The 17010-nt window shown below is 36.8% G+C and overlaps 1 protein-coding gene across 1 annotated transcript; it reads right to left on the bottom strand.

The window, feature by feature from the left end:
* Positions 1 to 1401: 1401 nt before the first annotated feature.
* Positions 1402 to 16226, bottom strand: LOC137391040 (cleavage and polyadenylation specificity factor subunit 4-like). Its single transcript, XM_068077380.1, has 8 exons — positions 16076 to 16226; positions 9139 to 9342; positions 8206 to 8301; positions 7590 to 7683; positions 7372 to 7480; positions 7200 to 7280; positions 3561 to 3653; positions 1402 to 1569 (listed from the first exon to the last, which is right to left on the bottom strand). Exons 1-8 carry the CDS (start codon positions 16176 to 16178, stop codon positions 1474 to 1476), a joined length of 876 nt encoding a protein of 291 aa, XP_067933481.1. The 5' UTR covers positions 16179 to 16226; the 3' UTR covers positions 1402 to 1473.
* Positions 16227 to 17010: the final 784 nt, after the last annotated feature.

Below are 17010 nucleotides of genomic sequence, written 5' to 3'. Positions count from 1 at the left end.
GGGCCATTAGCCCCTCAGAAACTGTATGAGCAAAGATTGTTCAATAGTAATAGACACAGGAAAGCCACTCCAAGAGCTGAATGAACCTGAGTGAATATTATACTGCCCGACTAATGAATTGACAATGTGAATCTCTGTAGGATTATAAGTGTCAACAAATAAAGGTTTGCCTATAATTAATAGTGAGAAAAGCTGACAAAACACAGTCTGAAGAATTGTATACCATTTAAGGCGGCTGACTGAAACAATCAAGCTATCCTACTTGGAGTCATGTGGCCAGACATGTAATTTGTATACAATTACATGAATTAAGGAACTAATTTGTATACAATGAATATCTTTTATCATTAATAATAAACTGACATGTTGTTATAACTGACATGGCTAAGGTAAAGTTACACTCACACTATGACCCCTGTATGCAGTTATAACTGACATGGCTAAGGTAAGATTACACTCACACTATGACCTCTGTATGCAGCTATAACTGACATGGCTAAGGTAAGATTACATCACACTATGACCCCTGTATGCAGTTATAACTGACATGGCTAAGGTAAGATTACACTCACACTATGACCTCTGTATGCAGCTATAACTGACATGGCTAAGGTAAGATTACATCACACTATGACCCCTGTATGCAGTTATAACTGACATGGCTAAGGTAAGATTACACTCACACTATGACCTCTGTATGCAGTTATAACAGACATGGCTAAGGTAAGATTACACTCACACTATGACCCCTGTATGCAGTTATAACTGACATGGCTAAGGTAAGATTACACTCACACTATGACCCCTGTATGCAGTTATAACTGACATGGCTAAGGTAAGATTACACTCACACTATGAACCCTGTATGCAGTTATAATTGACATGGCTAAGGTAAGATTACACTCACACTATGACCTCTGTATGCAGCTATAACTGACATGGCTAAGGTAAGATTACACTCACACTATGACCTCTGTATGCAGTTATAACTTAACCAATGAATACGGTATCATGTTAAACTTCAGGCAAGCAGTCAGACATGCGGGCAGTCAGGACAGGTGGACAGTTAGACAGGTGAGTAGTCAGACAAGAGGGCAGTTTGACAGGAGGGCAGTTTGACAGGAGGGCAGATTGACAGGAGGGCAGTTAAAAAAGAAAACAGATAGACAAGTGCACAGTCACACAGACATGCGATTAGACAGGCAGATCGGCAGATGGACAAGCCGATGCAGAGCAATCCAGACAGGCAAACAGACAAGCATTCAGACGGGTGGACAGTCATACAGACAGACATTCAGCGAGACACACTGAGGAATAAGCAGTACTGACGTAGAGTGTTTCTGAACTATACTAGCCTCTGTTAGATAAACAAGTCACTGCAGAAGACTAGCAGTAATGAGATATGGAAGAAGTACATGTATATTATTTACAATACAGCAATGAATATAATATAAGTCACTACGACATATAGCTCTACTGTTCGGCTCCAGTAGATTGGTTCTTTGCTAAACTGATAAAGGCAAGATGACCTTTAGGGCATCTATTGGCGAAGTGTCCATTGTCACCACACTACAATACATAGACACGGAGAAGTGGTCGAGGTCTCACAAGATATGAGCATAAATACAGAAGCTAATCTAAGAGAGCTTGTGTAACAAGAAGGTACAAATATACAAGAAAAAGATGTGTAGAATTCAAATTGCAAGTAAAATTATATGAAGTTAGCTACACTTGAGATAGACAACTTGATCTAGGAAAGATGAATCCCAGTATTGTTTGTGTATATGCTTGCAGAAGAGGCATACCTATGTCATTCCTAAGTTACTAATGCCAATACGTAAAAGCAGATCAATTTACAAATTATGGTTTATGACATTATAGTAAAACTTGTGGTATACCTTGTGTTACAATGTAATATTTTGTGTTACACTGTTATATCTTGTGTTACACTGTTAGATCTTGTGTTACAATGTTATATCTTGTGCTACACTGTTATATCTTTTGTTACACTGTTAGATCTTGTGTTACACTGTTATATCTTGTGTTACACTGTTATACCTTGTGTTACACTGTTATATCTTGTGTTACACTGTTATATCTTGTGTTACACTGTTATGTTTTGTGTTACAATGTTATATCTTGTGTTACACTGTTATATCTTGTGTTACAATGTTATATCTTGTGTTACAATGTTATATCTTGTGTTACACTGTTATATTTTGTGTTACAATGTTATATCTTGTGTTACACTGTTATATCTTGTGTTACAATGTTATACCTTGTGTTACACTGTAATATTTTGTGTTACACTGTTATATCTTGTGTTACACTGTTATATCTTGTGTTTAACTGTTATATCTTGTGTTACACTGTTATACCTTGTGTTACACTGTTATATCTTGTGTTACACTGTAATAGCTTGTGTTACACTGTTATACCTTGTGTCACACTGTTATATCTAGTGTTACAATGTTATACCTTGTGTTACAGAGTTATACCTTGTGTTACAGGGTTATGCCTTGTGTTACACTGTTATATCTTGTTACAATGTTACATCTAGTGTTACAATGTTTTATCTTGTGTTACAGGGTTATATAATGTTTTACATGTGATTATGCTTGTTAACATATACATGTTGGGCAACTGCTGCCTGCAAATAAGTCAGCACTATACCTCACCACTTCATAACCTAGAAGACGGAAAGTATTAGGAATGCTTGAGATGCCACCAGCATCTTTGGTTATGATAAGGAATTGCCACAAAACTTCACTCAATGCTGGTAAACTAATAAAATGACATCCAAATTTACTAAGGTTGTACTGGTATTATAGCAGGGTTGTGTTATTCTCAACAGCTAAACAATGAATATCTACTACATATCCCTATTGTGTAATTCTCAACAGTTAAACAACGGATATCTAGTACATATCCCTATTGCGTTATTCTCAACAGCTAAACAATGAATATCTACTACATATCCCTATTGCGTTATTCTCAACAACTAAACAATGGATATCTAGTACATATCCCTATTGAAGAGCACATATATCATACTTTAGATATTTTAAAGATAACATATAAATATAATTCCAACTCAAAAACCTTTATAAAAAATATACACAAATATATCTCATGACTAGCCAACCCTGAAATTAAAAGTCTTTAAAAATTTTGGCAGCGCCGAGTAATTGTTGTCTAGCTAAAGATTATCAGCAATATATATGACGGTGACAGCGTTGGGGCGAATACACTGTGTCAATAAACAGTCAAAAATAAATGTATTTATATGTTGTATTTACTTATTGCCCTGAATCAACTTCGTGCTGACTGCAGCCTTTGTTAACTCAATATAAATGCTGAGAGGAAGAACTTTGAATATGTAGATTATAAGGCCTTCAGTATAGAGCTAATATACAAGCAACACGGTCTGTGATAAAATGAGAGGGACAGAGCTACAGGTTAAAAATTACGTTAGCCTAAGAGCCATGCTGTGAAATGTGGAACATGAGCATACAAATCCTGGCTGCCGGTTAATAAATTGCACAAAGAAAAACAATTACCTTGAAACATACAACCTCATTCAGTGGAATCTTTTCTTTAGCTTTATCTCTATCAGGCATCTCAGGTGTTTGGGCAGAGTGATCGTTGCCCTCCTGTGGTAGTGCAAAGACATAATGGCAGGCACATACGAACACTAACCAACTAATATGAAAAGTAGGCATGCATTCATGACTCCTAATTGCAGTAAATAGTACATATAGTAACATATGTACATGTATACACAACTCCAAGTTCTAGATAATGATACACATGTATTCATAATTTCTAATGATTAACTGTTCGTTTTTGAGCTTTTAAGAGCTTGTAATCACATTTCCACATATTTGGCACCTACAACACAACAGAGTAAGACATGGTGAATCTTTTGATACCAAATAACTGTAATGTGAGTTTTGTTGCAAGTCAAAATTAAGAAAATCAATGCGCTGACACCAGAGTGCTCAAAGCACAAAAGTGATGAGCTTTGCAGCTTTGCAGCTTTATATATATATATTTCTCAAAGTTTGTCGGATGTTTGTAGGATTGATTGTCTGGCTATAGATATTAAAATCTTGGTGAAAATATTCCGTACCGAAGAAGATTCGATCTCGGACCCTGCCTTTCACCAGTCTGACGTCTTACCCACTAGACTACAGAAATTGAATTGCTATGAATATCTTCAAAGCTAATAAACTGAAAATCACAGCGGATGCCAACCTAAAAGTGGTCAATTTCCTAAACGTTACCATGGACCTCAACAATGGCAGGTACCAACCTTATATGAAGCCAAACGACAAGCCACTATACATCCACCAGAAATCGAACCATCCTCCGCATATTCTGCGCAACATACCACGTTCTATTAACCTAAGGCTATCAAACATATCCTCTGATCAGAAAGCGTTTGAAGAGGCAACTCCAGTATATCAGGCAGCCCTCAATGAAAATCAATATCAATACCAACTGAACTTTCAACCTACAACTAACCGACAGAAAACCACAGCCCGACATCGCAACATTACTTGGTTTAATCCTCCTTACAGCAATAATCTCACCACCAACCTCGGCAAACAATTCTTCAAAATTTTAGACTGAGAATTCAACCAACAATCTGCTCTAAATAAGATTTTTAACCCTAACACCATCAAATTGAGCCATAGCTGTATGCCCAACGTGGAGTCTATCATCAACAGCCAAAACAGCAAATTATTAAATCTGCCACCAACACCTAGCCAAGACGCACTTACTAGGAAATGCAATTGTTGAAATAAAACACAATGTCCACTGAAGGGAGAATGTATGGCTAACAATATCATCTATCAGGCCACTGTTCGAACAACAAGCTCTACAGAAACCTACATTGGTTTAACATCAACCGAGTTTAAAACAAGGTTCGGAAACCACACCGCATCTTTCCGCTACCGCGAAAAAAGTTTGGTGACCGAACTTAGCAAGTATGTCTGGAATTTGAAAGACCAGGATATCGACTACAACAGCGATTGGCGTATTATTATTAGAGCCGCAGTCACAACGACAAACATATGTGTAATCTTTGTATTGTTGAAAGATACTATATTTTATGTAAACCTGAATGGGCGAGCTTAAACAACAAACGAAGTCTCGATTCCTCATGCCGCCATTTAGGTAATTTTGTGCTTTCCAAATTCAAACCATCCTAAAGTTTTAATGTTTTAATATTTTAGCTTTTATTTGATTGTATTGTATTCCTTTATAAGATCCGCAAGACACAAATTACCATTAGTGTCTGATGAGTGCTAAATATTTTAACATCTTTTTAGCATGAAACTCTAAGTTATACAGTTTTTATTAAATTTTACACTGCTCTTTTATTATCTATTTTATAGGTAAGAAAACTTTGCATAGTATGTTTTCATTCTTCTGTATCTGACGATTGCCTTTGCATGAAACTTTGAGTAATACAGTTTTTATCAAATTTTACACTGCTATTTTAGTATCTATTTTATATATACATTGTATATATATATATATATATATGATCCTCACATCCTCACATGGTACCATCCTCCATTCTTAGACCATCACAGATGGTCTAAGAATGTCAAATGGTACCATCAAAGATATAGAAGAAGGGTACAAATACTTGGGAATTATGCAAAGCAACATCAACCACGAAGCCGAGGTACGTCACAAAGCCATTACCGAATACAAGAAACGCCTTCGGCAGGTCTTACGGAGTCAGCTTAATGCCAGGAATCAAGTCATGGCAATAAATACCTACGCACTGCCAGTAATAAGATATCCAGCAGGCATAATAAAGTGGACTGAGAAAGCCATCAAAGAAACAGATATAGCAACTCGCAAACTGCTGACCATGCATGGAGCACTCCACCCAAAATCTGATACTACTAGATTGTATCTTGATAGGAAAGTTGGCGGTAGGGGACTCAAAAGTGTACAGCAGACAGTGAAAGAAGAGGAGCAAAGCATCAAAGCATATGCAGCCTCCATGGCCATTTCAGATAAGTTGCTAGCTGAATTTCAATCGGCTGCTCTTACAACGGACCTACGCCCTGATGATGAGGAAATTGACTGGCACACGAAACCTCTTCATGGTGCTTACCACCAACAAATATCTAAGGTTGGCGATCTTAACCAGACATATATATGGCTGAACAAAGGAAACCTAATGGCCAATACAGAGTCGCTAATCATGGCAGCCCAGGAGCAAGTGCTCCCAACAAGGCAACTCCAAACGAAAATCTATCACACTAGAGACGATCCTAGATGCAGACTGTGCAAAGATGCACCTGAGACCATCCAACACATCATCAGTGGATGCAAACAGTTAGCAGGAAACGCATACACTGAGCGGCATAATCATGTCGCAGATGTTGTGTATAGAAGTCTATGTGATGAGTATGGCCTTAATAAACCACAACACTGGTGGGAAGCTCCTGGTAAGGTCAATGAAAATGACCGCGCTAAGATCCTCTGGGACTTCTACATCCAAACTGACAAGCATGTCCTAGCAAACCGACCTGATATAGTGGTGGTAGACAAGGAAAACAAGAGGGCTACTATAATAGATATAGCAGTACCTAATGACTACAATATAGCCAGCAAAGAAAAAGAAAAGGTAGAGAAATATCTCCCTCTTGGGGAAGAGATTGAAAAATGCTGGAATGTAAGAACAACTGTAATCCCAGTAGTCATTGGGGCACTGGGCGCAATAACACCAGCGCATAAAATGTGGCTTGCCCAAATACCAACAACAATCAACTCAAGTGAGTTGCAAAAAAGTGCGCTATTGGGAACAGCTAAGATCTTGAGGCGAGTGCTCAAACTCCCAGGTCTCTGGTAGGAGACCCGAGTTAGAGCAGAATTTACCACCCATACGGGGTATCCGGGGTGAGGAAACAGTTTTATATATATATATATTTATATAGATTTATTGATAACTCAGAACTTTAGTTGATCATTCACGGGTATTTATAACTTCAGCTAATCATACATATACATGTGGTTATAACTCTCTATTCACATACAGGTAATCACAACTCCAAATCCTAGCTATTCATCCGTTAGTTTAAGCTTCAACAGAACAACCAGCATACATTAGAGCAGAACTTTCACCATTAACCCTAACTAACTGCTAACTATGAAAAGACGCTGCTCACCCCTTGTAGGCCTCCTGCATGGTGGTATGGATCTTTTCTCCTGTATTGCTCTGCATATTTCGCTCGTGCTTCCTCAGACAGCTGTTCAATTAAAAGACAATCTTGTAATGGCAACAGATTGCTTAGCATATACAGCATACTATTGCTTTAAAGCAAAACAAGGACAGACTACCTTGAAACACTTGTAGACGACATGACCAACTTCTCCGCAATGATGACAGGTCGGAATGCTTCTCTGCACACCCTCATTCCTGTTTGTGAGTGGAAGATTCCAAGAGGGGCTAAACAGAAATATCACAGAGCTCATACACTAAGCGCTGCATTTGTTGTTATAACTGTTCCAAATTGCATTCGATATTTGCCCAGCTAGTGCACGGTAAGAGTACTTACTGGGCAAACTTGCATGTCGGGCCCTTTGGACAGAAGCCAATAAGATAATTCTGACACATGACTCTTCTAACATGCCTGTTTTTACACGAAGAACCTGCATCACAACACAAAAGGATATTTGTAGAGCAAGTGTTAAAATATTGTAATAACCTAGAACAACAATATGAACAAGAATAAGAATAACAATGACTCAGCCTAAAGATGACTTGAAACAAAAAGAGACTAAAATGTATCAGTGCAGAGATAGAAGGTGACTGAAGAACACAACCTTCTAAGGGATGCACAGAATAAGGGATGCACAGAATAAGGGATCCACAGAAATAGTTACCAAAGGAAAACAGTAAATTTAATATATAAAACAATATTTCAAGTGATTTAATAGTATTCGTTCAAAACTAAAAATAGTAATGTGTGTGATTCCAATGTCAGATTTGATAGTTGGGTAAATGCATAGCAATTTTTGAGTAAGCCTAGTGAAATGTCATCGAGTAGCTGTAATTTTTCATTGTTGGCAATAGGCCAGTGATTGGTCGAGTGTACATGAATACTTCGACAAGATAGGTTTAATAATCTACTCTAGTTGAGATAAGCTAAGCTGAGCTGGCCTGTGTCTTACCATGGTAGCAGAATCCTCTGTCATACCAGGCACAGTCTCGTCTCTTCATCTCAGGATCGATGTGAAGGAATGGACATTCTTTGTTCCCACACTGCCCTTAAAATCCTCAAATTAGTAATATGAGCTGCTCTTAACAAATAACAATAATACTACAATAGACGCTGCCACTATCAACTGTGACTATCAATGGTGACTAACAACTGTCGCTATCAACTGTCACTGTCAACTGTGACTATCCACCACAGCTATCAACTGTCACTATCAACTGTGACTAACAACTGTCGCTATCAACTGTCACTGTCAGCTGTCACTATCCACTACAACTATCAACTGTCACTATCAACTGTGACAAACAACTGTCTCTAACAACTGTCACTATCAGTTGTCACTGTCAACTGTCACTATCAACTATAGCTATCAACCACAACTATCAACTGCCTCTAGCAACCAAAGCTATCAACCATAACTATCAACTGTCACTATCAACCATAACTATCAACTGTCACTATCAACCATAACTATCAACTGTCACTATCAACCACAGCTAGCTATCAACTGTCACTATCAACTGTCACTGTCAACCACAGCTATCAACTGTCACTATCAACCATAACTATTAACTGTCACTATCAACCCCAACTATCAACTGTCACTATCAACCATAACTATCAACTGTCACTATCAACCACAACTATCAACTGTCACTATCAACCCTAACTATCAACTGTCACTATCAACCGTAACTATTAACTGACACTATCAACCACAACTATCAACTGTCACTATCAACCATAACTACTAACTATCACTATCAACCACAGCTATCAACCACAATCTTTGACTGTCACTATCAACTGACACTGACTGAAGGCACTAATGTGTGAAAACCCGTTTTTGCGAGATCATTTTTATTCAAATGTAATTGCTACTTACCAAATCTCTGAAAAAAATAGCACTCAGGCATCTTGGACATGTCATACTCATGTAAAAATTCGCATTCATCTCCCTTTTTACAAAGACCTCTCAGCCAATGCTTGCAGACGACTGATCGGTCTGCTCGAACATGTCGGAAGGGGCACTTGTTTCCAATGTCACATATGCTCTTTAGATGAAATGTGCAAATGCCTGACCCAGATTCTGCAACACAAAACGTTATGGTTGTCTATTAATTATACATATTACAGTATATACTCTCGCTATTAACTCACGTTTCATTATATACTTACAGTATACTCTCTATATTAACTTATGTTTGTTCATAAACACACTATATACTCTCTATTAACTCATGTTTGTTTATATTCACACTATATACTGTCTCTATTAACTCATGTTTGTTTATATTCACAGTATATACTGTCTCTATTAACTCATGTTTGTTTATATTCACACTATGTATTGTCTCTATTAACTTATGTTTGTTTATATACACACTATATATTGTCTCTATCAACTCATGTTTGTTTATATTCACACTATATACTGTCTCTATTAACTTATGTTTGTTTATATTCACACTATATACTGTCTCTATTAACTCATGTTTGTTTATATACACACTATATATTGTCTCTATCAACTCATGTTTGTTTATACTCACACTATATACTGTCTCTGTTAACTTATGTTTGTTTATATTCACACTATATACTGTCTCTATTAACTCATGTTTGTTTATATTCACACTATATATTGTCTCTATTAACTCATGTTTGTTTATATTCACACTATATACTGTCTTTATTAACTCATGTTTGTTTATATTCACACTATATATACTCTTTATTAACTCATGTTTGTTTATATTCAAACTATATATTCTCTTTATTAACTCATGTTTGTTTATATTCACACTATATATACTCTTTATTAACTCATCTTTGTTTATATTCACACTACATATTCTCTTTATTAACTCATGTTTGTTTATATTCACACTATATATTGTCTTTATTAACTCATCTTTGTTTATACATGTATATACATTATATAATCTCTCTATTTACAAATGCTTGTTTATATATATACAATAACTGAATGCCAGGTGTTGTACGGGTAATAAAAAAAGTTTTGCAAAGAAAAATTATTTTTAATCAACATATACAACATTTACCATTCTAACGTTTAAATGAAGGTATCTATTTCTGAATGTCCAGCTAATGCATAATATTTTACAGCTAATGCATAATATTTTACAGCTAATGCATAAATATTTTACAGCCAATGCATAATACTTTACAGCTAATGTATAATATTTTACAGCTAATGCATAATATTTTACAGCTAATGCATAATATTTTACAGCTAATGCATAATATTTTAAAGCTCAAATCATAAATATTTCAAAGCTAAGGGCAAAGCTTAAGTAGATTGTTGAAGAACACCCCTTACTTTTTAGGCGACACATTCGTACAAGATTTAAAACAGCTTATAAACAGTGACAAATAACATAGCTGCCATTGGCAAAGTCTCTTTAACCAATGAATTTTAGTAACGTAAGCTAGTCTACATCTTTACCATAATAAGAGTTGTTATTATAACTTCAGCCGGCATTAGGAAAAAAAACTGCGTCATGATCTCTCATGCAAAAATGATCTTCAATAGTGCTAGCTGCAGCGTGCTAACCGAACCGTGAAGCCATTAAAGATTGGCAGGTGCATAAGTACATGTATGTGCGCAACTATTCATTAGTATGGCCAGTTTGATATGTAGTGTAATGGATAGTGCGTCTTTCCGCAGAACTGAAGGTTCAATTCCATTTCAAGGAGTTCAATTCCAGCGTGAAGCGCATTTTCCATTCCTGTTACTATATTGCTATAATAGGACAGACACTCACATTTATATATGCCCGGTGTTGCCCGGCAATTACAAATCGGCCTATGAACAATGAGGAGTAATGTAGTTGCCTGGCACATTGCCAATGGATAATTTGAGTAAGTTTACTAATAAGAGCTAACTACTTGCTCTCACGATTGAGCAAGCATTAAATTACACTACCGTCCTCCAGGACATTGCGCCATCACCGCCATCACCGTAAGTCAAAACGGAGAGTGGTAGTGTATTTGCACCCATGTAATGACATGTATTGCCTAACAAATCCATCAAGCTCATGTGGCTCAACTGGTAAGGCTTTGAACTGGTGAATGAGAGAGTCCAAGGTCAAATCTTTTGTACTACTGATTCTTTATTAGAAGATATGAATAGCTGTAGCTGAACATACTTGGAGACAGATACACGAATACATCGATTATATACTCGCTCTATTAACTTATGTTTGTTTATACGTATACTATACAATTCCTTTGTTAACTCATTCTTGTTTATACGTATACTATACAATTCCTTTGTTAACTCATTCTTGTTTACACCTAAAGTGTCACCCGGACATTTAAAATGAAATGTTCACCCATTTTGTGCCTAAACATCTCAGAATTGTTATGAAAAAAATCTCAAAGTTATGGAAGGAAAATACATTATCATGACTAATTTAAGACGTATCACTCACAAAGTGGTCCATTGCACAAGATATAAGATATTGACCAAACGCAGAAAGATGATTACAACATCATCATAAAAAGGTTCTCAGATACCCTTACCTAAATTGCTCACACTCTACATACCATACATGTATTGCTCACACTCTACATACCGTATATAAATTGCTCACACTACATCGCGTATATGTAGGGGTAAGTGGGGTAATATGGGCCACTGGGTAATATGGGCCACCTCAGAATGCACTATTTTTAGAACACATAGAGAATAATGCTAAAGTCACATGACAGGATATGAGGTCATGAGACAACCATATTGATTTCAGTCACATGTGTTTCATGCTGCGAAAGAGGTGAGTGATATTGTATTTATACATGTATTTTTCTTCTCCTCTACATTTTACTATCTACAAATTAGGGTAAGGGAGTGCCTTAGCTTATGCTGTTGATACAATTCTGCATCTGTGAATCAATGTATGTGTACACATTAGTATGAAAAAGAAAATAGTGAAATTATCTATATAGTCTTTGATAAATTAGAAAAAGGTTTGAGAAATTAAGAAAAGGGTAATATGGGCCACCAGATTCGGGGTAAAATGGGGCTGGTCCATATTACCCCATACAAATTAAATCATAAGTATATCAAAGTTTGTTGGATTCAAAACAGTATGAGCAATCATATATAATTTTTTGTAGGTTAATACAGCTACAATGCTTAGATGTTACAAAAAAAAAACTGAGCCCAACTCTCCTGCCATGGTAGAAGCAGTGAAATGCATCATAGAAAAAGGCATTCCACTGAGACAGGTCAGCCGCGACTTGAAAATACCTAGAACTACATTACAGCGCTATCTAGAAGCTACAAAATGTAACATTCAAAATGGTGTTATAACAAATTATAATGCTGGCTCCACCAAAAATAAAGTATTTACTGAAAATATGGAAGACGATCTTCAGCTGTATTTACTAAAAGCTTCACAACAGTTACATGGTCTCACCAAGTCCAATCTCAGAGACTTGGCTTACGAGTATGCTAAGCAAAATAACTGTAAATACCCTGAGTCATGGAATAAGTGTAAAAAAGCTGGTATAGACTGGGTTGAAGGTTTTATGGAAAGACATCAAAAGCTTACTATACGTAAGCCTCAGGGAACCAGTCTTGGTAGAGCTACCAGTTTTAATCGTCATAATTTGAACATGTTTTACGATAACCTAGAAGCTGTATATGGCAAATACAACTTTAATCCTAATGCTATCTGGAACATGGATGAAACTGCCATAACCACATCTCACCGTCCACCAAAAGTCATCGCCGACAGATAAATGAAGCAAGTAAGACAAATTACTTCAGCAGAAAGAGACCAGATGTGTACAATGATTGGTTCAGTAAACGCTCAAGGAAACTTTATGCCACCTATGATAATTTTCCCACGGGTGCATTTTAAAGATTACATGCTTCAAGGTGCCTCTTCTGGCACCACTGGTGCAGCAAGCCCATCAGGATGGACTTTTCGAAAGATCTTCATTAAACGGCTTCGACAATTTATTAGTTACACCGGAGCCACTAAAGAAAATCGAGTGCTTTTGCTGTTAGACAACCATGACAGCCATGTCAGCATTGAGGCTATAGAGGTTGCTAGAGAGCATGGAGTTGTCATGGTTAGCTTTCCACCTCACAGCAACCGGTTGCATCGTCTGCAACCTCTTGATGTTGCCATCTACTCTCCATTCAAAAGAGCATTTTTTGATGCATGCAATAGTTGGCAATTAACTCATCCAGGCCGAATTCTGACAATTTACAACATGGCAGAGCTGACTAACATTGCTTTCCCAGCATCATTTACTCCGAGCAACATCCAGTCAGGGTTTCGAGCTTCAGGCATATATCCATTTAACCGCAACATCTTCAGCGATGATGACCTAGCATCAAGCTTTGTAACCGATCGTCCTTTTCAAGCAGCTACCGCACCTAGCTCATCAAAAGTCATGTTGGATGCCTCACAAAGCACCACCACTGCCAAAGTTACCAAAATATCTATCTCATCTGCAGCAACCACTTTTCATCTACCTGCAGCTAGCCATACAATCACACCAGAGCAGATTAGGCCTCATCCTAAAGCTGGTCAAAGGAAAAGATCTACTAGAGGTGTAACCAGAAAAACTGAGATTCTTACTGTGACTCCTCAGAAACAAACGAGCTCTAATAATTCTGTAATACTTAAAACAGTGAAACGTAAGAGAGCTGTTCCTACACCAGAGAGTGACAGCAAGTCTAATGATGAACCCATTCCTTTAGATGATGCGTCGGATGACATACTGGATGATAAGGAGCGTGACGATACCGAAGATATCAACGCCGATGATTATGTTGTAGTCAAATTTGCTACAATGAAGTGTGTCAAACATTTTGTAGGGCTTGTCTTGTCAAAAGATGAGCAGGAGGCTCAGGTTACATTCTTCAAACACAGTGATCAGCATTTTCTGTCTCCTGACCAGTCAGATACCAGCTTCGTTGAGATGCGTGATATTGTCATGAAGTTACCAGAACCAGCACTCATCGGCCAAGGGTCAAGAATTGGTGACAGACTCTCATTTGGTTTAGATCTTTCATTGTTTTCTTTGTAAACATGTAATTTGATATTTTTATCACAGAGTTTTTGTGGCAAATTTCTTTTTATATAAATAGAGTAATAAAATTTATTTCATTATAAACAATGTTTTTCAGTGGAACATCTTTGGCTATGGTCATTTTTTTTAATTAACTGTATTGTATGTTTCTAAGCTACAAATCTGCTTGAACGGTGTAGTAACATTTTATATTATATACAAATGTATTCCCTATCTACTCAACACAATTCTCATTATCAATTAAGTCATTGCTTCTTCATTTTTGTAAATGGCCCATATTACCCTGTAGTTGGAGTAATACGGGCCACATTTCGGATTGGAAAGTTTTGCTGATAAGTCTCAAGGATGAATAGCTAGGAGGTTGTCTTTTTGGTGTTTCATACACTTAAGTCTACCACATGATGAGACATAATTTTGTTTAGATCCCACCAATCTCTACTTTTCTAAATTCTTTTTTAAGTGAGGTGACCCATATTACCCCACTTTCCCCTACTGCTCACACTCTACATACCATATATGAATTGCTCACACTCTACATACCGTATATGTATTGCTCACACTCTACATACCGTATATGTATTGCTCACACTCGACATACCGTATATGTATTGCCCAAGATAAGCATATTATATATACAAACAGCAAGATGCCCAAAGACATCAAAAATCTAATAATTAGAAAACGTCAAAAGCAAATTAAAAACTTCAAAATTGGATGATTATTATCATAAAAATTGCGTCAACACCAGATAGAGAACACACAAAAGTGATGTCGAAGCAATTATACTTACATACCTTGATCACCAGAAAACCACCAAAAAAACAGAAACAAATCAAATGCGTACCGATATACAGATCTGCCGCTCCTGTCAAACACGACCTAGATACCAGGAGCAAGTCACAAGCTCCACCCTACATATGTACATCACATACACCAGCTGAAGACTTACGCAAACAAGATATTTTCACATGCCTGACAAAGCATTGAACCTTAACACTCAACCTACTGCCACAGGCCGTCCCACATGCCAGACATCTATAAAAGAGAACAGCTCCGATGACGCAGCCTCTTTCTTTCCATTCTGCCTGCTGAGGAGCCTCTCGTTCCCCCGCCTATTGAACCTCATTCTACGTCACTATCTCAACTGCCAAAACTCTCTACTTATGAGCTGTCACGACTCTCATTGACTGTCGAAACTCGCAGCCGTACAGGACTGAGCAAACAAGCATGTTTGACTGTCCGAGTAAGGATGTACATGTAACTTTCATTAGCTATTTTAACCTTTTGTCATTAATATTATTGTTTTACAATTTTGTTAGTTGTGTATTTTAATTGTTGGACTTATAGAAAAAAGAAGCAACTTTTACTGGTAAATAACAGTAATGCTTACAACAGCTCAACACTTTCACTAGAACTAAATTAGTTCCCACAAGTTAAGCAAAAGTGCAAATTGCAAAAACTAGACATAGTCAAAATAGAATAAAATGACAAAGCAATTTCAACACTGATGTTGTGGGTGGATTCGAAATACTTATGCATAACATATTTTCTCCACATCCAGCTATAACAATGCACTTTAAATTACAAAATATTGTTGAGAAAAGTTTTATGAAGTTAATCTTGTGACTGGTTTTTATTGTGAGAGTTAGTTACGTGACATGTGTAGGCGTTAGCCATCGATGAGACCACTAATAATTGTGACAGGCGCAGGCAAATTAATAGTACTTTGAAGTATTATTTTTACTTACTATCCATTCCTGGAAATGGTAAAGGTTTAGCTCCCAACTGCATTTCTAATGCAGTTTCAATATCAAATTTTACATCTTGAACTGGAGCAACCAGGGCTTGCATTTTGAGTAATCCTTAATCAGACTGCTTTGGAAAAATGCAAATGTTTTAGTCTCGAATAAAAATAAGAATACTAGAAAAATATTGAGTCGCTACAGTGTAGCTGTTGAACTTCAAAAGTGTTTACTTCAGTCCCGTATCTTTAAGCTTCGGGCCGTCTAGTGTTGACTGTTCATTCAACAGTCTATTCTTAATCATTGGCGCTACCATTTGTTCTACGCTTACATAAATCAAACGGCTTTAAAAGTCCTGATGTCTATTACCACTGAGCTTTGCGTTCTTGCTTTTCGTGAGCGGATAACTCTTTGCACGCTTTGAACTGCTATACATTAGGTAGTAGTTATTTTGGTCCTTCCAAGGCACAGACTATGTAATGTACTATCATTACAATGACGCAAGAAATCTTCAAAAAGATGTTTTATCACGAATTTCAAATTGTCGATTTTTGTCTAATAACTTCTATTAATTAACAAATAATAGTTGTTTTCCCATTGCCTACACACAGCTGGCACAGCTCTATTAGTACCACAAGATTTGTCTACTTGAAGACAAATTCTCTCAGGCGAATGTTTTAAATTGAGATTTTATGGTATCAGCTTTGCTGTGCTCATGATTGCATGCAGCTTTTACTTATATGCATGCAGCTTATAAGTATAGGCTAAAATATACAAAGGTATATTTTAACCTATATTTATGTTTGCCTTAAGCTTATTGTTTATGACTTGTGTTATCAAGCAGGAGATCTTTATAATTATGAGCTCAGCGATTGTAATGATCCAGCCTTGAGAGAATATATCATCTATAAACTGAAAATTCAATGAAGTTGATTATCACT

Source organism: Watersipora subatra, chromosome 3 (assembly GCF_963576615.1).
Source record: "Watersipora subatra chromosome 3, tzWatSuba1.1, whole genome shotgun sequence".
Classification (NCBI taxonomy): Eukaryota; Metazoa; Bryozoa; class Gymnolaemata; order Cheilostomatida; family Watersiporidae; genus Watersipora; species Watersipora subatra.
Note: the sequence above shows the minus strand (reverse complement) of the source record. Positions and strands in the feature narration are given on the sequence as shown.